Source organism: Panthera leo, chromosome A2 (assembly GCF_018350215.1).
Source record: "Panthera leo isolate Ple1 chromosome A2, P.leo_Ple1_pat1.1, whole genome shotgun sequence".
NCBI classification, from domain to species: domain Eukaryota; kingdom Metazoa; phylum Chordata; class Mammalia; order Carnivora; family Felidae; genus Panthera; species Panthera leo.
In genome coordinates, this window is record NC_056680.1 from 4993661 (window position 1) to 5017210 (window position 23550).

Below are 23550 nucleotides of genomic sequence, written 5' to 3' on the forward strand. Positions count from 1 at the left end.
TGTAGTGGAGGCAGGGGACGCACGGTAGTATACGTGCCCAGAATTCGGAGAAATTAGGTCCCCTTCTCCAGAGCTGTGCCTTCCTGGGCGAGGGTCAGTGGCAGCTCACCTTGCAGGAGGATCCTGGTCTCTGAATCTGTGTCTGGTACCTGGTCACTGAGGTCTGCGGCGTGGACCTCCTCTCGCTGCACTCCGTCTGCCAGTGGAATGGGAGGGACCCATGGCGTCACCCTCTCCCACAAGGCCCTGATTCATCCCCTACCCCGCACCCCCAGGTCTCACCCTTCTGCTGTGGATGACTCACTTTGGCCCCGGTTTTCTGGATCCAGTGTGTGAACGGCCACAGTTTTGTCGACTCTGATCCCTTCAGGCTGAACAGTGTTGGGATGGGATGGGGGAGGGGGAAGTCAGGTGAATAAAAGAACAGACACAGCTGATCAGCAGGGCATGGGCACGATGGCATCACCCATCCTAGTTCTGTGGCTGGGAGTCAGTTTACCCCCACTGCCTCTCAAATGTCCTTAAAATAAAAGAATGTGCATAAAGTGCTGAGTTCAATGCCTGGCACTTAGTAAGCGCTCAGTTAAACTAGGGGCTATCTTATTATCAGTGTCCCAAGTGAAGCTCTCCTTCCATGCTGGACTGCTGCTGTTTGTGCCCTTCCATCACACATTCTCCTTGAAGCTGGTACTAACGCACACATTTTCCTTTGGAGACCCAGTCTCCTCCGTGGCATGCTGGTAAACATTTGGTAGCCATCTCTCCAGGAAGAAAAGATCCTGATTTGTGGCACTGGCAGTTTCCATCCTGCGAACATCCCTGCCACAGTAGATTTCAAGCTACCAGCATCAGAGGGTGCAGAATTGGGAGTTGTGGACACACTGGCTCTGGGGAGCCTTGTGCAGGCTCCGGCGCCCTCTGGGGTTTCTTCCCATTGGTGCCACACTGAGCCACCCTGGGACCCCTGATAAAAGGGATAATTAAGATTGTGCTCCTGGGGGCGCCTGTGGGGCTTGGTGGAAAAGCATGGGACTCTTGATCTTGGGGTTGTAAGTTCAAGTTCCACATCGGATTACTTAAAAATAAAATCTTGGGTCGCCTGGGTGGCTTAGTTGGTTAAGTCTCTGCCTTCAGATCATGATTTCATGGTTGGTGAGTCTGAACCTTGCATCGGGCTCAGTGGTGACAGCTCAGAGCTTAGAGCCTGGATCTTGCTTCAGATCCTTTGTCTCCTTCTCTTTCTCCCCCTCTCCTGCTCATGCTCTGTCTTTCTCAAAAATAAATAAGCATAAACAAATTTTTTTTTCAGAAAATAGACTCTAAAAAATATGAGTTTGGTTCCATTAAAGTCAGGAAAGAAAAATATAATAAATTCTGGCTTCGGTATAAATAAGACGTGTCACTATAAAATAACAATGTCAGTTTTAAAGCATTTGCTTTTCAGCGTTTCAATATTTTTTCAATGACTTTAACATTTCGGGGGAAAATTAACCACTAAACAATTTCAACCATTAAAAAAGACACGTAGATGGGGGCCTTCATTTGTCCTTTAGCTTCAGGCTCCTATTGTGGTTTGACTTGGCACTGTCTCTATTTAAAATTTTGATCTTTTGTGTATCATGGATTTTTTGGCATTAATTTTGATTCCTTACAATATTGCATTAAAACACTGTTGCTCTTATGATCTCACATTTTGCTTGGAAATATTAAGGAAAGATGATATGAGGCTTTTATTTTTATTGAAGACTTGATCTCCTATTATATTTGAGAATGTTCATCACTAGGAAAGAGTGAAAATGTAAGTGTTTCGCACTTACTCACCCTAATCCTGGCCTTGCTTCCGAACTTGTAGGACTCCCAAGCATCCTAAGCTGGACACTGGACACTCTTGGTGTCTCAGAGTCAGTGTCTCCAACCTGGGTTGACAGCATGGGGAGACAGGAGCCTCTCCCAAAGGACAAGGGACTGCAGGTGCCCCAAGGACTCACCACGACCTTCAAGGGTTTCTTGACACCATCCATGATGAAACGATTGTAGACCGCAGCCTTGACCTCCACCTCATGTAGACCGACCTTCAGAGGCACGACGACAAAAGGCACAGCCATTGAGGACTTGGCTGGGATTTTCAGAATCTGCTGGTAGCGCTTCTTGGCGGTGGCCAGGCTGCAGAAGGCTGGGTTGTAGAGCAATTCCACCCGCACCTGCCAGGGAGAGAGTATCAGTCAGGGGTGCAGGTGCCACAGCCACCTCCCCCAACCATCCAAGCTCTCCATCATTCCTCTGCCCCCACCCCCCTGGGAACCCACCTTGAGCTCCCCAACATCCTGGTAATTGTAGAGCACGGCTCGGATCTCCACTTGCTCATTGCGCACGACAGAGTAGGGTAGCCGCAGGTCGATGAAGAAGTCTTGCATCACCGTGACCTCATAGGGGTCAGCCACGCAGATCCCTGCCCAGGAGTGGAGTGTCAAGGGAAGAAGGTGGACAGGCTCTCAGTGCTTACCCCTGACTGCGGGAGCTGTGTCAAGCTCAGCCTGTGTTTGTGCAAGCCCAGGGGCTAAACAATTGCACAGGTGACACGTTACCAATAGTGGTGGCAGCTGGGAGTCACTCTCATGTACGGTTTCCATTTTCTTCTTGTAGTTTTACTCATAGGTAGGTGTGCAGAGGGAAGGGTTCGAGCACACCCGAAGGGTCCATACCTGGGCTCTCCAAAATGGTAGCCTGAGCTCTCTCTGGTTCCTGGGCACTTGGAATGTGGCTAGCTCAGAAAACTTTTTAACACATGTTTGGAACAATTTGCATATGCCAACCTACCTTTTCAGCTGTACATTTTGCAAATCCTACAATACAGATCAAAGTATTTCTAATGAAAGGCTAGGGGTGCCTTTCCTCTGACTGGCTCAGTCAATGGTGGGTGTGATTCTTGATCTGGGGCCGTGAGTTCAAGCTCACGTGGGGTGTGGAGATGACTTACAAATAAAATTAAAATCTTAAAAAAGAAAAATGGTAGCACCCTCATTGAAATGTTCTGCAAGTATAAAATATATGGTACATCAAAGGCTTAGTATGATGAAGTAAATGCATCTTTCACAATTTCGAGATATTAATAGGTTACTCTTAAATATCAATAGATGATTATTATAACATTATCATTAGCATGATGGTGGGTTTTTTTAACATATTTTTCAGCATATTTTTTCAACGTATTTACCACAAGTTGCAAGAATAACATTGTGGAGATATTTGGTTACAGAAAATGTATGATAAAATTGATTTCACCTCCTCTTTTTTTATGGGGCTCCCAGAAAATTTAAAATGACATGCAGCTTGCATCGTATTTCTGGTGGACAGTGCTGATCTACAGGCAGTGAAAATGACTGCAAAAGCGATGGTAAATTTGTGATTCAACAGCTACTAGGTTATATTCAAGCAAAGGGTTGATGCAAACAGAATTTGCAAAAGCATTATCACATTAAAAATGTTACACTAAAAAAATAAATAAAAATAATGTTACACCAAGAAATGATTAAAATTTGGGGAACTGTGTGTCTCAGTCAGTTAATTGTCTGATGCTTGATATCTGCTTGGGTCATAATCTCTCAGTTCCTGAATTTGAGCCTGGTGTCAGGCTCTGAGCTGATGGCAGGGAGTGTGCTTGGGATTCTCTTTCTCCCTGTCTCTCTCGCTCTCTCTTTCTCTAAAATAAGTAAACAATTGAACAGAGTTAATTAAAAAAAGAAATCTTAAAATTTAATATATATATTTTTTGGTTATTTTTTAGAAGTGAGGAACAATAGAGGCTTGAACAAAATCATTATTTCCTAACCTTGGGTCATTATTAATCATCCTTAACCCCCCATCCTCGGGGGATCTGTTATACTCATGGGAGCTATTTACCATTTCTTATCTGCTATTCGTTTTTACATTTTTTTAAAGTTTATTTTTGAGAGACAGAGACAGAGTGCAAGCGGGGGAGGGGCAGAGAGAGGGGGAGACACAGAATCTGAAGCAGCTTCCAGGCTCTGAGTTGTCGGCACAGAGCCCGATGCAGAGCCTGAACTCATGAACCACAAGATCATGACCTGAGCCGAAGTCGGACATTTAACCAACTGAACCACCCAGGTGCTCCTCGTTTTTACATTTTTATTATTTATCTTTGGTCATTTCTACACCCAATGTGGGGCTTGAACTCACAATCCCAAGATCAGGAGTCACAGGCTTTTCCAACTGAGCCAGCCAGCAGCCCCTGTTTTCACATTCTTAAAGCCAGATTTAATTTACTCTGGTGGGTGAAAAACCAGCTTTTGCACCACAAACAGGAGGCTACCTCCAGGGAAACAAAACGGTTTTGTTTTGTTAAATACTGGCCAGCTCATGCTGTGCCTGCAGAAAGCAGACCTGCTCTCTCCTTGCTAATGCAAGTCAGTCAAGACCTACAGAGGAGATGAGGACATCCTTGCACCAGACTTAGCTTTTCCCTTGAACAAGCTGGAAGGAGCGAGAGAGAACCACACACAGAGTGACCTCTGACACACCATCCGTGTTATGTTTGAGGCAGAGAAACGCCTACTCTCCGTGACTCTGGAAGGACAGCTACATGTCACCGCGTGTTGGTCCAAACCCATGGAAGGTACATCACTGAAAGGGGACCCGAGCTTTTGACTGCACCTGATGATAATGTATCAGTGTTGTCCCAGGGATTGTGGCAAAGGTACCACCTAATGCAAAAAAGGGTTAGAGACGGGAATTGGGGGGAATTGAGGAGTGAGTGGTAATTCTCAGTTGTTTCTGTAAACCTAAATTGTTTAACAAAACTCATTAATTAGGAGCCCCTAAGGGCTGGGGGGGAGCCCGACCCACCCAGTCGGTTGGGTGTCTGACTTTGGCTCAGGTCATGATCTCACAGTTTGTGGGTTTGAGCCCCACGTCGGGCTCTGTGCTGACAGAGCCTGCTTCGGGTTCTGTGTCTCCTTCTCTCTGACCCTCGCCACCCCCGCTCGCACTCTGTCTCTGTCTCAAAAACAAATAAATATTTTAAAAAATTAAGAAAACTCATTAATTAAAAAAATATCAACCAGGGCACCTGAGTGGTTCAGTCGGTTACACATCTGACTCTTGTTCTCAGCTCAAGGTCATGATCTCATGGTTCATGAGTTCGAGCCCTGCATTGGGCCCTGTACAGCCAACAGTGCAGAGCCTGCTTGGGATTCTCTCTCTCTGCCTCTATCTTCCCCTCCCTCAAACATACTGCCTCTCTCTCTCTCAAAATAAATAAATAAGCTTAAAAATATAATCGTACCTGGTAAGACAACAGTATTGAGAAGATGTCACAAGGGTACAGAGAGCAGAATAGAAAAACCATAGGGCCCTTTAAGATGCTGCCCCATCACTCCCAGGGGGCATTGGGCAACTTCTGGGGATATTTTGGGGACATGTTACAACGGGGGTGGGGGTGCTCCTGAAGTCTTGTAGGTAGAGGCCGCGAATGCTGCTCAACATCCGATATTGCACAGGGAACCTTCCACAGAGAACCACCCAGCCCTGAACAACATCAGTGATGAGGTGCAGAGACCCTGGTGCAGGACAGGCCTTCCCCAACCTCCAGATACACACAACCCCCCACTTCCTGCCCCGTGGGTCATGTTAAATGCAGGTTCTGATTCAGCAGGTCAGGAGTGGGGTCCAAGATTCTGAATTTCTACAACCCCCCAGGGAAAGCACCTTTGCCAGATTGCTAGTGGTTCAGGGAGCAGGCTTTCAGAAGCAGGGATCTAAACTGTGCCTTTCAACTTTCTCTTTTCAAGCTGCAAGAACCTTTCTTATTTCAAGGAAACCTCATGCAGGCCCTCCATATGCGAACAGGGACAACGAGGATATAGGAAGATGCTCTGATCTGAAACGCAGGCGGGGGCCACCGACCAGAAGTGTGCTGAGCTGTTACTGGAGCTCCAGACGAAAGGAAAAGTATGTGCCCCATGAATGCATGCACCACCCTCCCTTAGTCAGGAGAAACTGCCAGTTTCAGTTCCCTCAGTTAAAACAAGACAAGCAAAGACGCAGGTTTTGAACATCTTGAAGCCAGGAAAGGGAAGTGATAATGATGTGTAATGTATTATAAATGGTAACAAAACAAAATTATTAAACACATTGGTTTCGCATGAAAGAGATATTCATACTTCCCTTCATGAGTTTTAACATACCTCCTTTGTGTTTTTACCTTATGGTTTTAATTTTTGTTTTAATGTTTATTTATTTTTGAGAGAGAGAGAGAGAGAGAGAGAGAGAGAGAGACCAAGCGCGAACAGGGGAGGGGCAGAGTGAGAGGAAGACACAGACTCTGAAGCACGCTCCAGGCTCTGAGCTGTCAGCAGAGAGCCCGATGCAGGGCTTAAATTCACAAACTGCAAGATCATGACCTGAGCCGAAGTCAGACACTTAACCCACGTAAGCCACCCAGGTGCCCCAGTGGCTTCTATTTACAATGGAGACATTTTGTTCATCATGGATTATTATATATATAATTTTTTGCATTCACATTTTGTTTTCAAAATGATCACAAGAACATATTACTCATCTGGGCTTAAAGTTATCGCCTCCCTCTCCTCACCTTGCTCCCAGGCCTGCCCGAGACCACCCCTATTAGGCCAGGGCCCCCAGCTCCCTGTGTCAGGTCCCCAGCCTCCTGGTTACCTTTCTTTTCTTCTTTTTTCTTTTTTTTGCCAGGTTTCACAATCCGACCACGGATGTTCCAATCATACATTTCATCCTGCTTCCTCTTTCATATTTTCTTAATGGATTTACCCATCACCCTGTCAACACCACCCCTTAAGCGTGTTTGTTATTGCAAATTATTCTGTATGATAGTGCAATGGTAGACATATGTCCTTATATCTGTGTCCAAACCTGTAGATCGTACAACACTGAGAGTGAACGTTCATGTCAATGATGAACTTGGGGTGACGACAGGCGTGTCAGTGTCACGAATACGCCATGCTGGTGAGGGATGCTGATAGTGCACGTCTGCGCGGGGGAGACTGTGTACGTTGGGGGTGGGTAGACTGGATGTATGTGGGAACTCTCTGTACCTTCCCCTCAATTTTGCTGCCAACCTAAAACTGCTCTCGAAAGAAAATCTATTTACAAAAAGCGCTGACTCGTCACCCACAGAGCAGGATCTGACACCCTCACTTGTCACCTGGGAGCAGTGTGTCAGCCACCAAGAAACAGGGATCTCTCTGGATGGGATGAGAAAATGCCCAATGGCCCTGGGATCCCTGACTCGTGAGCATGGGGCCACCACCTTCTCTCACCTTTCTTGTTCGACAAGCTCACCGCCAGAATCTCCCAGGTGGTGATGGAGTCTTTCAAAAATATATTCATGGTCTTTGTGGAGATTCTGGATGGAGGAGAAGTGGGGGTATTAAAAAGAGGCAGGTGTCAGGGGCCTGGGGGGAGAGCTGGTGTGGAGGGGCCCCAAGGGGTAGGTTGGAGGGAGGAGTGGGGGCTGGGCACACAGAGGGAGCCTGACTCTTGATTTTTTTTCTAGTCTGGGTTGTGGGGTTGCCCAGTGATTCCAGAAAAGAGAGGCATGGGTGCATGCAAACGAAGTGGTCCAGATGGGGTCGCTATAGCAGCTGGCCTGGGGGTGGGGGGGTTAAGGTGGGGGGGTGTCTCAGCCTTACCCATCTTTCTCAGGTTCAGTGAGTTCCTCTATGCGCCACAGCCAGCTCTCAGGGAACTGGCTTCGGGAAATGATTTCCTCTTCCGGGATTATATCCTCATCCAAGTCACCTGGGAGGCACAGGTGAGGAGGAGACAAATCTGGGTTTAGAACACACCCATTTCTCCACTGTCCCCAGAGATACTTATCTCTACACATCTCTGGATTAACTTTATAGTTAATAAACTTTATAGTTTATTTGATTTTCTTCCTGACCTTTTTTTTATGCCCCTTTCATTTTTCTCTTTGTATGGGAATAAGGCTCCTCTCACCTTTCCTTTTTCCAGGGTTCCCTCAATAAACAAATGAAAACACACCTGGTGGAAGGTCCAAACCATCACCACCATGAGCAGTGGGATAGAACAGCCAAATATGCAACAGAGTGCATGATCACACTCCACAAACACTTCTGGAAGTCCCAGGACCTGGGCAGTGTATGACCTATTCTTAATATAGTAGGACTCACAGGTGCAGGACACATAACAAGCTATTAAAATGTGTAAAAATCAGAAACCTAGCCAAAATGATGAAATGCAAGAATTCTCCTCAAAAGAAATTCCAGGATGAAATGACAGCCAGAGAACTTCTCAAAACAGATCTAAACAATATATCTGAACAATAATTTAGAAAAACCGTCATAAGACTGATAGCTGGGCTTGAAAAAAGTATAGAAGACAGCAAAGAATCTATTGCTGAAGAGATCAAAGACCTATGAAATAATCAAGAAGAATTAAGAAATCTTGTAAATGAGATGCAAAATAACCCAGCTGCAGTGACAGCAAGGATGGAAGAAGTTGAAGAGAGAATAAGTGAAATAGAAGACAAAATTATGGAAAATGATGAAGGTGAAAAAAAGGAGGACAAGGAAATTACTAGACCATGAGGGGAGATTTAGAGACCTAAGTGATTCTGTGAAATGAAATAATAACCGTATCATAGGAGTTCTGGAAGAAGAAGAGAGAAGGAAAGGGGCAGAAGGTTTATGTGAACAAATTATAGCTGAGAACTTCCTTCATCTGGGGAAGGAAACAGGCATCCAAGTGCTAGAGGCACAGAGAACTCCCTTCAAAATCAACAAAAAATGACATAATCATAGTGAAACTGCAAAATACAAAGATAAAGAGAGAATTATGAAAGTAGCTAGGGAAAAACGGGCCTTAACCTACAAGGGTAGACACATAAGGGTAGTAGCAGACCTGTCCACTGAAACTTGGCAGGCCAGAAGCGAGTGGCAGGAAACATTCAATGTGATGAATAGCAAAAATAGGCAGCCAAGAATCCTTCATCCAGGAAGGCTGCCATTCAGAATAGAAGGAGAGATAAAGGCTTTCCCAGACAAACAAAAACTGAAGGAGTTTGTGACCACTAAACCAGCCCTGCAGGAGAGCGTAAGGGGGACTCTGTGAGTGGAAAGCAGCAATGACTACAAGGGACCAGAGACATCACCATAAGCACAAAACCTGCAGATAACACAATGGCAGTAAATCCATACATTTCAATAATCACTCTGAATGTAAATGGACTAAATGCCTCAATCAAAAGACACAGGGTATCAGAATGGATAAAAAAAAAATAAGATCCATCTATATGTTGCCTACAAGAAACTCATTTTAGACCTGAGAACACCTGCAGATTGAGAGTGAGGGGATGGAGAACCATCTATCATGCTATTGGACACCAAAAGATAGCTGGAGTAGCCATATTTATACCAGACAAATTAGATTTTAAACCAAAGTCTATAACAAGAGATGAAGAAGGGCATTATATCATAATTGAGAGGCGTATCCATCAAGAAGAGTTAATAATTATAAATGTTTAAGCCCCCAGTGTGTAGCACCCAAATATATAAATCAATCACAAACATAAATGAATGTATACATAATAATACTGTGATTGTAGGGTACTTTAATACTCCATTTACCGCAATGGACAGATCATATAATTAGAAAATCAATAAGGAAACAATGGCTCAGAATGACAGATGGACTTAACAGATGTATTCAGAACTTTTCATCCAAAAGTAGAATACACATTCTTCTTGAGGGCACATGGAACTTTCTCCAGAAGAGATCACTTACTGGGACACAAATCAGCCCTCAACAAGTATAAAGAGATTGAAATCATACCATGCATATTTTCAGATCACAACGCTATGAAACTTGAAATCAACCACAAGAAAATTTTGGAAAGCCCCCAAATACATGGAGGTTAAATAAAACCCTACTAAAGAATGAATGGGTAATTCAGGAAATTAAAGGAGGAATTTAAAAACATATGGAAGGGAATGAAAATGAAAACATGAAAGTCAAAACCCTTTGAGGTGCAGCAAAGGTAGTTCTAAGAGGACAATACATTGGATTTCAGGCCTTTCTCAAGAAGCAAGAAAGATTCCAAATACAGAAACTACCCTCACAACCAAAGGAACTAGAAAGACAGCAGCAAAAAGAAAAAGAACAAAAAAAAAAAAAAACAAGCCCAAAGCCAGAAGAAGAGAATTAATAAAGATTAGAGCAGAAATAAACAATATAGAATCCAAAAAACAGAACAGATAAATGAATCTAGGAGCTGGTAGTTTGAAAGAATAAACAAAATTGATAACCTCCTAGCCAGATTTCTCAAAGAGAAAATCTGGTTGGGAACAGATAAAATCACAAAGGAAAGAGGAGAGATCACAATAAACACCGCTGAAATACAAAAATTATTTGAGAATACAATGAAAAATTATATGCCAACAAACTGGACAACCTGTAAGAAATGGACAAATTCCTAGACACCCATGCACTACCAAAACTCCAAAGGGAAGAAATAGAAAATTTGAAGGGACCCATAACCAGTGAAGAAATTGAATCAGTTATCAAAAATCTCCCAACAAATAAGAGTCCTGGGCCAGATGACTTCCCAGGAGAATTCTACCAGACATTTAAAGCAGAGTTAATACCTATCATTCACAAGCTGCTCCAAAAAGATAGAAATGGAAGGAAAGCTTCCACGCTCATTCTTTTTTTTTTTTAATTTTTTTTAACGTTTATTTATTTTTGACACAGAGAGAGACAGAGCATGAACGGGGGAGGGTCAGAGAGAGAGGGAGACACAGAATCCGAAGCAGGCTCCAGGCTCTGAGCCATCAGCCCAGAGCCCGACGCAGGGCTCGAACTCACAGACCGTGAGATCGTGACCTGAGTTGAAGTCAGACGCTTAACCGACTGAGCCACCCAGGCGCCCCACACACTCATTCTTTGAAGCCAGCATTACCTTGATCACAAACCAAAGACCCCACTAAAAAGGAGAATTACAGGCCAATATACCTGATGAAAATGGATGTAAAAATTCTCAACAAGATATTAGCAAATCGAATTCAACAGTATATTAAAAGAATTCTTCAACATGATCAAGTGGGGTTCATTCCTGGACTGCAGGGCTGGTTCAATATTTGCAAATCAATCAACATGAACATCACATTAATAGAAGAACGGATAAAAACCATAGGATCCTGTCAATAGATGCAGAAAAAGCATTTGACAAAAACAGCATCCTTTCTTTAAAAAACCCTCAAGAAAGTCAGGATAGAAGGGACATGCCTTAACATCATCAAAGCCATATATGAAAGGCCACAACTAATATCATCATCAATGGGGAAAAACCGAGAGCTTTGCCACTGAGATCAGGAACACGACAGGGTTGTCCCCTTTTACCACTGGTGTCACTGGAAGTAGTAACCTCAGCAATCAGACAAGAAAACAAAATAAAAGGCACCAAAATTGACAGAAGTGTCAAACTTTCACTCTTCACAGATGAAAGGATACTCTACTTGGAAACCGAAAAGACTCCACCAAAAACTGCTGGAACTGATCCATGAATTCAGCAAGGTCGCAGGATACAAAATCATTGTACAGAAGTCGGCTGCATTTCTAGACACAAATAATGAAGAAACAGAAAACTATATCAAGTAATCAATCCCATTTACAATTGCACAAAGAACCACCAAATACCTAGGAATAAACCTAACCAAGGAGGTAAAAGATCTGTACACTGAAAACTATGGAAAGTTTATGAAAGAAACAGAAGAAGACACAAAGAAATGGAAAAACATTCCATGCTCATGGATTGGAAGAATAAGTATTGTTAAAATGTTGATACTACCCAAAGTGATCTACACATTCACTGCAATCCCAATGAAAATAGCACCAGCATTCTTCACAGAGCTAGAACAAACAATCCTAAGATTTTTATGAAACCACAAAAGACCCCAGATAGCCAAAGTAATGTTGAAAAGAAAACCAAAGCTGGAGGCATCACAATCCCGGACTTTAGTCTGTATTACAAAGCTGTAATCATCAAGACAGTATGGTATTGGCACAAAAACAGACACATAGACCAATGGAACAGAATAAAGAACCCAGAAATGGACCCACAAATGTATGGCCAACTAATCTTCAACAAAGCAGGAAAGAGTATCCAATGGAAAAAAGACAGTCTCTTTAGCAAATGGTGCTGGGAGAACTGGACAGCAACATGCAGAAGAATGAACCTGGACCACTTTCTTACACCATACACAAAAATAAATTGAAAATGGATGAAAGACCTAAGTGTGAGACAGAAAACCATCAAGATCCTACAGGAGAAAACTGGCAGCAACCTCTTTGGCCTCGGCCACAGCAACTTCTTACTTGATGTGTCTCTGAAGGCAAGGGAAATAAAAGCAAAAGCAGACTATTTGGGACCTCATCAAGGTAAAAAGTTTCTGCACAGCACAGGAAACAGTCAACAAAACTAAAAGGTAACCGATGGAATGGGAGAAGATATTTGCAAACGACATAACGGATAAAGGGTTAGTTAGTATACAAAATCTATAAACAACTTACCAAACTCAACACCCAGAAAACAAATAATCCAGTGAAGAAATGGGCAGAAACATGAATACTTTTCCAAAGAAGACATCCAGATGGTAAACAGACACATGACAAGATGCTCGACATCACTCATCATCAGGAAAACACAAACCAGAAACACATTGAGATACCCCCTCACACTGGTCAGAGTGGCTAAAAGTAACAACTCAGGAAACAACAGATGTTGGTGAGGATGTGGAGAAAGGGGAACCCTCTTGCACTGTTGGTGGGAATACAAACTGGTGTAGCCACTCTGGAAAACAGTGTGGAGGTCCCTCAAAAAATCAAAATTAGATTTACCCTATGGCCCAGCAATAGCACTACTAGAAATTTATCCTAAAGGGCACATGGGTGCTGATTCGTAGGGGCACATGTACTCCAGTGCTTATAGTAGCATTTCAACAATAGCCAGATTATGGAAAGAGCTCAAATGTCCATCAACTGATGAATGGCTATATATACAGAGAATGGAATACTACTTGGTGATGGAAAAGAAGGATATCTGGCCATTTGCAACAACGTGGATGGATCTGGAGGGTATTATGCTAAGTGAAATAAGTCAGTCAGAGAAAAGCAGATATCATATGATGTCACTCATATGTGGAATTTGAGAAACTTAACAGAAGACCATAGTGGGAGGGAAGGAAAAATTAGATACAAAGAGAGAGGGAGAAAAATCATAAGAGACTCATAAACACAGAGAACAGACTGAGGGTTGACGGGAATAGGATATGGGGGAGTGGGGAAAATGGGTGATGGGCATTGAGGAGGACACTTGGGATGAGCACTGGGGTTGTATGTAAGTGATGAATCATAGGAATCCGCTCCTGAAGCCAAGACTACACGCATTGGCAATAAATTTAAAAAAAAAAGAAAGAAAGAAAGAAATTACACAAGGCTGGGGGAGAAAACACCTGAGTGTGTGTAAGCCATATCCCAGTAGATCGGATATTTTGTCTAATTTTCCTCTTTGAGAAAGAAAGTCTATAGGTCACTGGAGCAGAAGGCATCAAGCCTAGATTAGAATAATTTGCACAGACTGAAGATTCAGCCCTTTACTCTTGTGTGTTGGGAATCTTTGTGTGTTTTTTGGGGGGTGATGGTGGAGGGAGTGCCAGCCTTCCAGCTAAAAGAATTTAGAAATATGTGTCCCCTTTGGTGATGTCTGCCTTTAGGAGGTGACTGCACATTTCTAAGCAAAAATAAATAAATAAAATAAATAAATAAATATAAATATAATAATAAATAAATAAATAAATAAATAAATAAAAAATAAAAATATGAGTGTACATGAAAAGTATGTGTTACCATATAAGGATCCATACCTGCTGTCATACAGGCTACATAAAAATTGATTTGGGGGAAATTTTCCCTTGGCTTAAATTTTGCCCTGATCTGATAGCAGAAAGAGGTTTAGAAATGGACTATCCAGGAATAAGGAGGAACTTTACAGTGGAGAGACCCAGCAGACAGCGCCTTAATCACGTGATCAAGACTCACAGCACCAACAATGGGACAAATCAATGTCTTTGGGCTCCCGACATGATGCACCGAGAATCCATAGTGTCTCTCCTGTGACAGTGCTGCCCCCAAATGCAAAACCTGGATGTCATTACGAGGAAGCAAGGAGCCAACCCAAACCATGGGACAGCCCCCCAAATAGCTGGACGTGAAAGTCACTCAAGACGGCTGTGCTGCCAGGGGTTGAGCAGATCCAAGGACACTAAGGAGACCCCACCAGTAAATACGACGTCTGCTCCTGCACAGATCCTTTTCCTATAAAGGATCCAAGCCAAACCAGACCAGACCAAACCAAAGGGAAACCACTGGCCAGCTTGAACGGGGTTGGAGGTTTTGGTGGTGGTAACAAGTCAACATTAACGTCCTAATTCTGATGACTGTGCTGAGGTTTTGTGGCAGAATATCTTTGCTTCTAGAAATTCCACACGGAGCTAATTAGAGGCCTCAATGGTGCGGCCTCAAATGATTCGGAGGGATAAAAGGTTTTTATGCCCATTTCTCCCTTTTCTGCTTGAGAGTCTAAAGATTTAAAAAAAAAATGATTATGTTTGCTTGGATCGGGCAGCCTGCCGCTATGGCGTTTCCCCATCTTCCTTAGTTTTTAAGCAAAGGGGTTCTGTTTTGTGACTTTTCATCCTGTGGTCGATAAGGTAACTTCCCTCGGTTTCAAGAGCCGCTCACACTGGCCTTTGTTCTCAGAGCCCAATTTGGACGACAGTTTCTGGTTCCCCACGAAAACGATGGGATGTGCAGAAGAAGTGTTCAAAGGGCCAGTGAGAAGGGTCAGTGCAGCAAGCACCACTCTGCACACAGGGGTTAAAAAGAGCAATCTGGACAGGGTGGGCCAAGAGGGAATCTGCCAGGGGGACCCTCACGACAGGGGCCATGCTGCCCGTGGTGCGGGGGGCTCTCTGTGGGCTTGGTTTCCACTGCACCCATCCTAGCAGAAAGGCCTTTCTCTACATAAGACACATCAAAAAGCATTTTTAAAAAGCAGACATCAGGCCTCACTGGGCTCAAAGGCTCTGAGCAAATGGCAGGTAGGATTCCCACCAGTTCTGTCAGGGCCACCTTGTGGTGGGGACCACTCTGGTTCTGCTTTCAATGGGCTTCTTGGAAGAGAAATTTCTCTTGGCTTAAGATTTATTTGGCCCGAGATGTAAAGTTTCAAGTGTGCACATGTTTTGTCTTATCCAGAACTGAATGAATGAATGAGTGAATGAATGAATGAGTGAGTGAATGAATGAATGAATGAATGAAAACAAATCAACAGATGTTGTTAGCCATTGAGTTAGGCACCTCTCTGGAAAGCAACATAAAAGAGTTTTCTTTGGTAAAGGCAGGCTAAAAATGCATCTCAGACAGAAGCATCCTCCCCCTTCAGACAGGCCCTCCTCCCCGCTCAGACACAGGCATCCTTCCACCCAAACAGGCACCTTCCCCCATTCAGATAGGTTCTTCTCCCTCAGACAGGTCCTGGCTGCTCTCACCCAGTCTCCCCACTCTGGCTGCCCTCCTCCCTCAGATCAGGCCCTACCCCCTCTGATCAAGCTTTCCCACTCTGGCCTGGGCCTCTTCCCTCAGACCAGGCCATCCCATCTCTCACAGAGCTTCCCCACTCTGGCTGGCCTCCTCCTTCAAACCAGGCCTGCCCCCCTCTGACCGAGCCTACTCCCTTCAGTCCAGGCCCTCCCCGCTCTGGCCAGCCACAGGCAAGTGGACTCACTCCGGGCCAATCCCAGGTGGGCACCACGGGTGTGGTTGAGCCTCAGCTGGGTGATGTATTTGCAACAGTCCAGGAAGGCCTTCACGCAGGAGGCCTCGTGCTGGATGAACCGGGCCCTGCGCTCGCACGAGAACTTCATGGGGTTCTCCCGCATGCCATGTTCACAGCACTTGCGCAGCTGCTTTGGGTACTGACCCACTGTGGGGACATGACACCTGTCAGGGCCTCAGCCGGGACCTCAAAGCAGGAGGGGCTCAGGGCGGACCACGGGTAGGATATCCCCAGGGCCCGGCCCTGCCCTCCTCCCTCCTGGGCTGGATCCCGGATGGGCAGGGTTTGGGGGGAGGTGGGGGGCCCCCACCTTTGTCCATCCTCTTCTCCATGAGCATCACCGAGCGGCGGCGCCGGGTAGCTGGTTTGGGGCACTCGGGATCTGAGTGGAGGGCACATGCGAACAAGATGGGTTAAGCGTCATCTGAGGGTCCCCGATGTACTCCTCTTAGTAGCCGTGAGGGAGCCATGAGTTGTTGTTCCCATTTGACAGATGAGGAAACTGAGGCTCAGCAGGCAGTGATTCACTAGGTGGGGGCTGGGGCAGGACTTGAACCCAGGCCCCCCACCTGCTCTCAGCATCTGAGGACCTCAGAACAGTGCCCTCCACCTGCTCTCAGCATCTGGGGTGGAGGCCCCACCCCTCCCTGGCCCTCACCTGTCCTATCCGGGGTCTGCAGGTTTGTGTTGGTCTGGAAGGCCAGCCCTGCGTCCGTGAAGACGCCGGCATAGTCCTTCCCGCTGCCTGCGGTGCAGCCGATGTCAGCCTTCTCTACCACGTTCCAGATCTGCGGGAGGGCAGGGGTCACCAGGCTGACATGTCCGACCGCCCCTGCATTCTGGTCTCAGACCCCTCTCAGAGGTGTGTGCACAGCCTCCGCCAACCACCCCCAGTGCGGACTTCTCCATCTAAGCTCCCACCCGCAGCCTTCACTTCCGCGCCACGTCTGTGTCCGTCCCAGCCTCCGTCCAGCCCACGCCTAACCCCACTTCCGGTTCCCTTCTAAGCGCCACCCGCGCCTCAGCCCCACGCCACCCCTTTGCTTCCGCCACACCCCAGCGGTACGGGGCGCACCTTGCTTTGAGTTAACTTATTCTTCTTGTTCAGCACGAACACGCCCTTGTCCACCACCACGAGCCCCACTCGGGCCCCGTGGTCCCCCTCGATCTTGAGGGTCATCTGCTGGCCAGGTAGGTGAACCCTCTCTTCCTTCCTGCCACCTTTCACCACCAGCTGTTGGGGGGGGGGGTGTGCACAGAGGTAGGAGTGAGGGGTCAGCCCTGCCAGGCTGGGTCCCCATCAGCAGTCAGCCCAGGGCAGTGTCTGTGCTGTGCTGGTCAGGAAGGGGCAACGGTGGAGACAGACAGACTGAAGGTGGAAAGGCCAGCAGGGAGGGAGATACTGAGGCTGAAACAGAGGTGGGGAGAGAAGGAGCTGGAAAAGGAGAAGATGGGCCTCGGTTGGGGAGCCCACCCAGAAGGCTGGAGAGAGGCAGAGACGGAGCGAGCACTGGCCAGGCGGGGGTGCCAAGATGGGTGCAGAGGAAGGCTCCGGAAGCTTACCTTGCCCACACAGGAGTCCTTGACATCCACCCACACGGAATCGGCCACCACCTCCCTCTGGCCGTTGCTGTTAAGGCAGGTGTAGTAAACCACCAGGCGGAAGGAAGGAATGAAGTCCTCAGTGATGGTCAGGGGCAATGCGACCACATCCTGGCCGAGCTCACGCTTCTGTCGACCCACCTTCAACAGCTTCCCTTTGTTGATGACCTGGGGGAGACAGGTTGGCGTAAGGAAGAATCAGCAAGGTCGGGGCGCGGGGGTGGCCCTGGACTGGGGGTGCTGCAGAAGTAAGGAGGAGGGTCTGGGGATCCTAGGAGGGCACGGACCAGGTAGGTGTAGTAGTAGACATCCTTCTGCTTGGTGGTGGTGGGGTCAATTCGCAGGTGGATGTTCACATTGAGATCTTCCCCTGGCTTGAGCTCCACGCGAGGTACAGACAGATGGAGGTAGTTGCTGCAGCTGCCCATGATTTTGTAGGGTTGGGCGAGCATCCTGCTTGTGGCCTGTCGTGACTCCAGGATACCGTCCTTCCTAGTGATTACCTGGGTGAGGAAAGGGGGATGAATTCTGGCCCCCCAAAGATGTCCACATCCTAATCCCTGGGACCTGGGAATACGGTACCTTCCCTGGCCAGAGGGACTGTGCAAATGGGATTAAGGGTCTGAGGATGGGGAGTCTGCTTTGGATTATCCAGGTGGGTCAGATGTAATCACAGGATCCTTATAATAATATACCTATGCAGATGGCCAGACTGCTGGTGCAGATAAGATCCCCTCTATGCAGATGAGAACACTCTATGTGAATGGCAGGATCCCCTGATACAATAAAAGGACCCCACTCCTCACGTGGCAGGATGACTGTGGCAGAGGACAGATTCCCTCCATGCAAATCCAGTCCCCTATCGCCTGAGTGTAGGGCTACAGGTGGGCGAGGACTCACAGTGATGGGCAGGGGCACCGGTTTGTTGGGTGTGTTGATGATCAGCTTGGCCACGCCGTCGACCTGGGTCAAGGACCGTGCACTGGAGTCCTGGGTCTCCACAGGGACGTTGCGTGCTGGGGAGCCGTCGGGGTTCGTCACGAACACCTGCAGGTGCAGTGCAGGGGCAGGTGGAGGGCGTTCAGGTTGACCCAGAGGCGTGGCTGATGCTCAGGGGAAGGGTGGGGGAGGCAGCCCCACCCCGGGTCTCACCATGAGGTCAAAGGGCATGCCTGGTTTGAAGAACTTGGACGTCTTGGTGAAGTGGATCTGGTAGGGGGAGGTCACGATGGGGATCCCGCTGCGCTCTGCCTCCACCATGTCGCTGCCTGAGGGGGCCAGCCGTGAGGGCAGGTTCCTGGGCCACCCCTCCGGGTTGGACCACACCTTACACTGGGCCTCCCTCAGACTGGGCCTCCTCCATCAGACTGGCTGGAACCTTCATTCTGTTCCTCCCCCATCAGACTGGCTAGAACCTTCATTCTGCTCCTCCCCCATCACTGGGACTCCTCTGTCAGACTGGATCCCACCTTCATGCTGGGCCTCCCTCCTCAGACTGGACATCATCCATCAGACAGGATCCAACCTTCATACTGGCCTCCTGTTCTCAGACTTCCTCTGTCAGACTGTTGCCCACCTTCATTCTGGCCTCCCCACTACGATGGGACCTCCTCTGTCAGACTGGCTAGCAACCTCACTAGGCCTCTGTTTTCAGACTGGGCCTACTCTGTGAGACTGGATCCCAATTTCATTTTGGGCCTCCCTCCTGAGACTGGGCCTCCTCTATCAGACTGGACCCCACTTTTATTCTGGACCTCCCCCCTCAGACCAGGCCTCCACTGTCAGACAGCTTCCCATCTTCATAGTGGGCCTCCCTCAGACCAGGTCTCCTCTGACAAACTGGCGGGCACCTTCATTCCTCACACTGTGCCTACCCTGTCACTGGCTCCCACCTTCAGACTTGGCCTCCTTTGTCAGACTGGATCCCACATTCATTCTGGACCTCCCCCCCTCAGAATGGGCCTCCTCTATCAGACTGTTTCCCATATTCATACTGGGCTTCCCCTCTCAGACTTGGCCTCACCCGACAGACTGCATCCCACCTTCATTCTGGCCTCCCCCCTTCAGACTGGGCCTCCTCTATCAGACTGGATTCCACCTTCATTCTGGGCTCCCCCCTCACTGGGCCTCCTCTGTCAGACAGGATCACACCTTCATTCTGACCTCCCCTCTCAGACTGGGCTTCTGTCAGACTGGATCCCACTTTCATTCTGAGGGTCCCTCCCCCCTCAGACTGGGCCTCCTCTATCAGACTGCATCCCACATTCATACTGGGCCTCCCCCCTCAGACTGCACCTCCCCTATCAGACTTGATCCCACCTTCATTCTGGCCTCCCCCTCAGACTGGGCCTACTCCATCACACTGGATCCCACATTCATACTGGGCCTCCCCCCTCAGACTGGGCCACCCACGTGAGACTGGATCCCACCTTCATTCTGGCCTGCCCCCTCACTGGGCCTCCTGTATCAGACTGGATCCCACTTTCATTCTGGACCTCCCCCCTCAGACTGGGCCTCCCATGTCAGACTGGATCCCAGCTTCATTCTGGCTTCCCCCATGAGAATGGGCCTCCTCTATCAGACTGGATCCTACATTCATACTGGGCCTCCCCCCCCCAGACTGGGACTCCTGTATCAGACTGGATCCCACCTTCATTCTGGGCTCCCGCTCACTGGGCCTCCTCTGTCAGACTGGATCCCACCTTCATACTGGCCTCCCCCATCAGACTGGGCTTCTCTATCAGACTGGATCCCACCTTCATTCTGGCCTCCCCCCATCAGATTGGGCCTCCGCTATCAGACTGGATCCCATATCCATACTGGGCCTCCCCCCTCAGACTGGGCCTCCTCTACAGACTGGATCTGTCTTTCATTCTGGACCTCCCTTCCTCAAATTGGGCCACCTCTATCAGAATGGATCCCACATTCATTCTGGGTCCCCCCCCCCCAGACTGGGCCTCCTCTATCAGACTGGATCCCACATTCATACTGGGCCTCGCCTTCAGACTGGGTCTCCCCTGTTAGACTGGATCCCATTTTCATACTGGGCATCCCCCCTCAGACTAGGCCTCCCCCCTCAGACTGGATCCCACCTTCATAGTGGGCCTACCCCTCAGATTGGCCCTCCTCTATGAGACTGGATCCCACTTTCATTCTGGGGCTCCCTCCCCCCTCAGATTGGGCATTCTCTATCAGATTGGATCCCACATTCATACTGGGCCTCCCCCTCAGACTAGGCCTCCTCTATCAGATGGATCCCACTTTCATTCTGGGGCTCCCTCCCCCCTCAGACTGGGCATCCCATGTCAGACTGGATCCCACAATCATACTGGGCCAACCCCCTCAGACTGGGCCTCCCCTGTCAGACTGGATCCCACCTTCATTCTGGCCTCCCCCTCAGACTGGACCTCTTCTATCAGACTGGATCCCACCTTCATAGTGGGCCTCCCCCCTCGGACTGGGCCTCCTCTATCAGACTGGATCCCACTTTCATTCTGGGGCTCCCTCCCCCCTCAGACTGGGCATCCCATGTCAGACTGGATCCCACAATCATACTGGGCCAACCCCCTCAGACTGGGCCTCCCCTGTCAGACTGGATCCCACCTTCATTCTGGCCTCCCCCTCAGACTGGACCTCTTCTATCAGACTGGATCCCACCTTCATTCTGGCCTCCCCCTCAGACTGGACCTCTTCTATCAGACTGGATCCCACCTTCATACTGAGCCTCCCCCCTCAGACTGGGCCTCCTCTACAGACTGGATCTTATTTTCATTCTGGACCTCCCCCACTCAGAATGGGCCACCTCTATCAGACTAGATCCCACTTTCATTCTGGGGCTCCCTCCCCCCTCAGACTGGGCCTCCTCTATCAGACTGCATCCCACTTTCATTGTGGGGCTCCCCCCACCCTCAGATTGGCCCTCCTCTATCAGACTGGATCCCACTTTCATTCTGGGGCTCCCTCCCCCCTCAGACTGGCCCTCGTCTATCAGACTGGATCCCACTTTCATTCTGGGGCTCCCCCACTCAGAATGGGCCTCCTCTATCAGACTGGATCCCACTTTCATTCTGGGGCTCCCCCCACCCTCAGAATGGGCCTCCTTTGTCTCACTGGGTATCACTTTCCTCTGGATATCCTCTCTTACACTTGGCCTCTGCCCTCAGACTGGTTCTCCCCTGTCACACTGCATTCCACGTCCATTCTGGGCCTCTGCCCGCACACTGGGCCTCCCCCCTCATTTGGGTCCCTTTCCTCAGACCAGGCCTCACCTGAGTGCAAGATAACGGTGACAGACACGTACAACGACTTCCCCACCAGGGCATCTGCTCTGGAGGGTTCCACCCCGTTCAGCAGGACCTTTCGTTCCAGCCTGGCCTCCCCACTGCCATCATTGATCTGGGGGAGGAAGGAAGGCTCAGAGAGGGGGAGGGGCGCAGGTGAGGGAGGGGGAAGTCCAAAGTGGAGGAGGCTCAGAGGGGCAGAGCACCTGAACACGGGTGAGGGACTGGGGCAGCGAAATCCTCTGTTCACCATCCTGGACCCCAAAGATGACGAAGGCTATTCCATCCACATTCTTCCCATACAAGAACCTGAGAGGCAAGGGGGTCTCAGATGCTCCTCTCCTGAAGGGCGGGCCTGCCTGCAAACTTCCACGGACCCCTGGTCCCTCGCCTGGTGCTTACCTGGCCAGTATCTGGTTCTTCAGTCAGCGCCCACCTGGTCCCACACCTGGCCACACCGCACCCGGGTTCCCTTACCCGGCCCCTACCTGGCTCCACCCCTAGCTGCCAACCTGGCCCGTCATCTAGCCCTCACCTGGTCGCCCTCCCCTCCCCTCCCGCCTGGCCCCATTCCTAGCCCCTCACCTGGCCGTGATGGTGACCTCCAGGCCCTGTGGGTCATCAATGTAGTAGAATTTCTCTGTAGGCTCCACTTGGACCTCAAAACTGGGCAGCACTGGGGGCGAGACGGCACCAGTAGGCTGTCAGCACTGGGCCTGGCACTTGGGGCCCCCACCCTGACTCCTTCCTCCTCTTACCGTACTCCTTCACCTCGAACTCAGCAGAGAATACCTGCTGCGGGGCATCTTCATAGTGGGCTTCTATCTTCCACTGCCCTGTACTGTGGGGAAGGCAGGTGAGTGAGCCAGCCAGACGCCCTCCCTTGGCATAGGGAACCCCCTCTAGGAGGGCCTGACATACTTGACCAGCTCCGGGATGTTCCAAGACAGGGACAGGATGCCAACCTGGTTCTGAGAAGACAGGGAGTCCTTCTTGATGAGAACATTGTCGGGGGTCTGTGGAGACAGGGAGGGCGTGTCTCTTCAGAGACCTGGCTTAGCCCCTAGGCTCTCTTCCTCCTCTTTGTGTCTGGACACTCTCTGTGTCATGACTACTGGGGCAGTGGTTATGAACATGGACTTGAGTCAGCCTGGGTTCAAATGCCCACTCTCCCAATTATGCGCTGTGTCACCTTGGGCAAATTACTTGATGTCTCTGTGCTCAATGTGCCCAGCTAGAAAAAGGAGAGGAACATAGCCCCTACCTCACTGGCTTGGCACATGATTCATGTAAGCTGGAGCTCACTCTCGTTGGCGGCTGTCTGAATACCGATAGTAACTAGCATTTATCACCTACTTTGTGCGGGACCCTGTGGTAAGCATCCTATGGGCACTAAGTCACACAGCATTGCCTACCTTCGACTCTTTGACCTACAAGAATACAAAGTCGTGTGGTTCAGCCTAACACACAGTATGTCATTCGTTGCAAATAACTAAACACCAGGAGACATCATGTAAAAATCTGGCTTTCTGGCTTCTCTTGGAAATTGGGATAACCGTGGATACGGGTTCCTGTTGGCACATAGCGACATTTGACTGGAACTGGGCAGAGGCTCTACCGTTAGAGGTGTGTGTTCTCCGTTCCCCACAAATCCCACCGATCCCCACAGTCAGCTTGTGGCTGTCAGGACTTGGTCCCTGTTACCTTTGCGTGATTGCAAGAAATACTCATGACGATCCTCTGAGAACGACGTACCTC

General features: G+C 48.6%; 1 protein-coding gene across 1 annotated transcript in view; it reads right to left on the reverse strand.

Annotated features, from left to right (window-relative positions):
* Positions 1 to 23550, reverse strand: part of LOC122213846 (complement C3-like) — a 40137-nt gene that overhangs the window by 14222 nt on the left and 2365 nt on the right. Inside the window, exons 5-23 of the mRNA XM_042928185.1 lie at positions 22714 to 22808; positions 22551 to 22633; positions 22378 to 22468; positions 21999 to 22101; positions 21781 to 21907; positions 18665 to 18780; positions 18413 to 18559; positions 17800 to 18015; positions 17474 to 17680; positions 16986 to 17144; positions 16569 to 16698; positions 16221 to 16292; positions 15860 to 16057; positions 7686 to 7794; positions 7314 to 7399; positions 2307 to 2449; positions 1989 to 2201; positions 305 to 371; positions 110 to 196 (exon numbers count right to left, since the gene is read on the reverse strand). Coding sequence (XP_042784119.1) covers positions 110 to 196; positions 305 to 371; positions 1989 to 2201; positions 2307 to 2449; positions 7314 to 7399; positions 7686 to 7794; positions 15860 to 16057; positions 16221 to 16292; positions 16569 to 16698; positions 16986 to 17144; positions 17474 to 17680; positions 17800 to 18015; positions 18413 to 18559; positions 18665 to 18780; positions 21781 to 21907; positions 21999 to 22101; positions 22378 to 22468; positions 22551 to 22633; positions 22714 to 22808 — 2449 coding nt within the window. The remainder of the gene's footprint in view (positions 1 to 109; positions 197 to 304; positions 372 to 1988; positions 2202 to 2306; positions 2450 to 7313; positions 7400 to 7685; positions 7795 to 15859; positions 16058 to 16220; positions 16293 to 16568; positions 16699 to 16985; positions 17145 to 17473; positions 17681 to 17799; positions 18016 to 18412; positions 18560 to 18664; positions 18781 to 21780; positions 21908 to 21998; positions 22102 to 22377; positions 22469 to 22550; positions 22634 to 22713; positions 22809 to 23550) is intronic.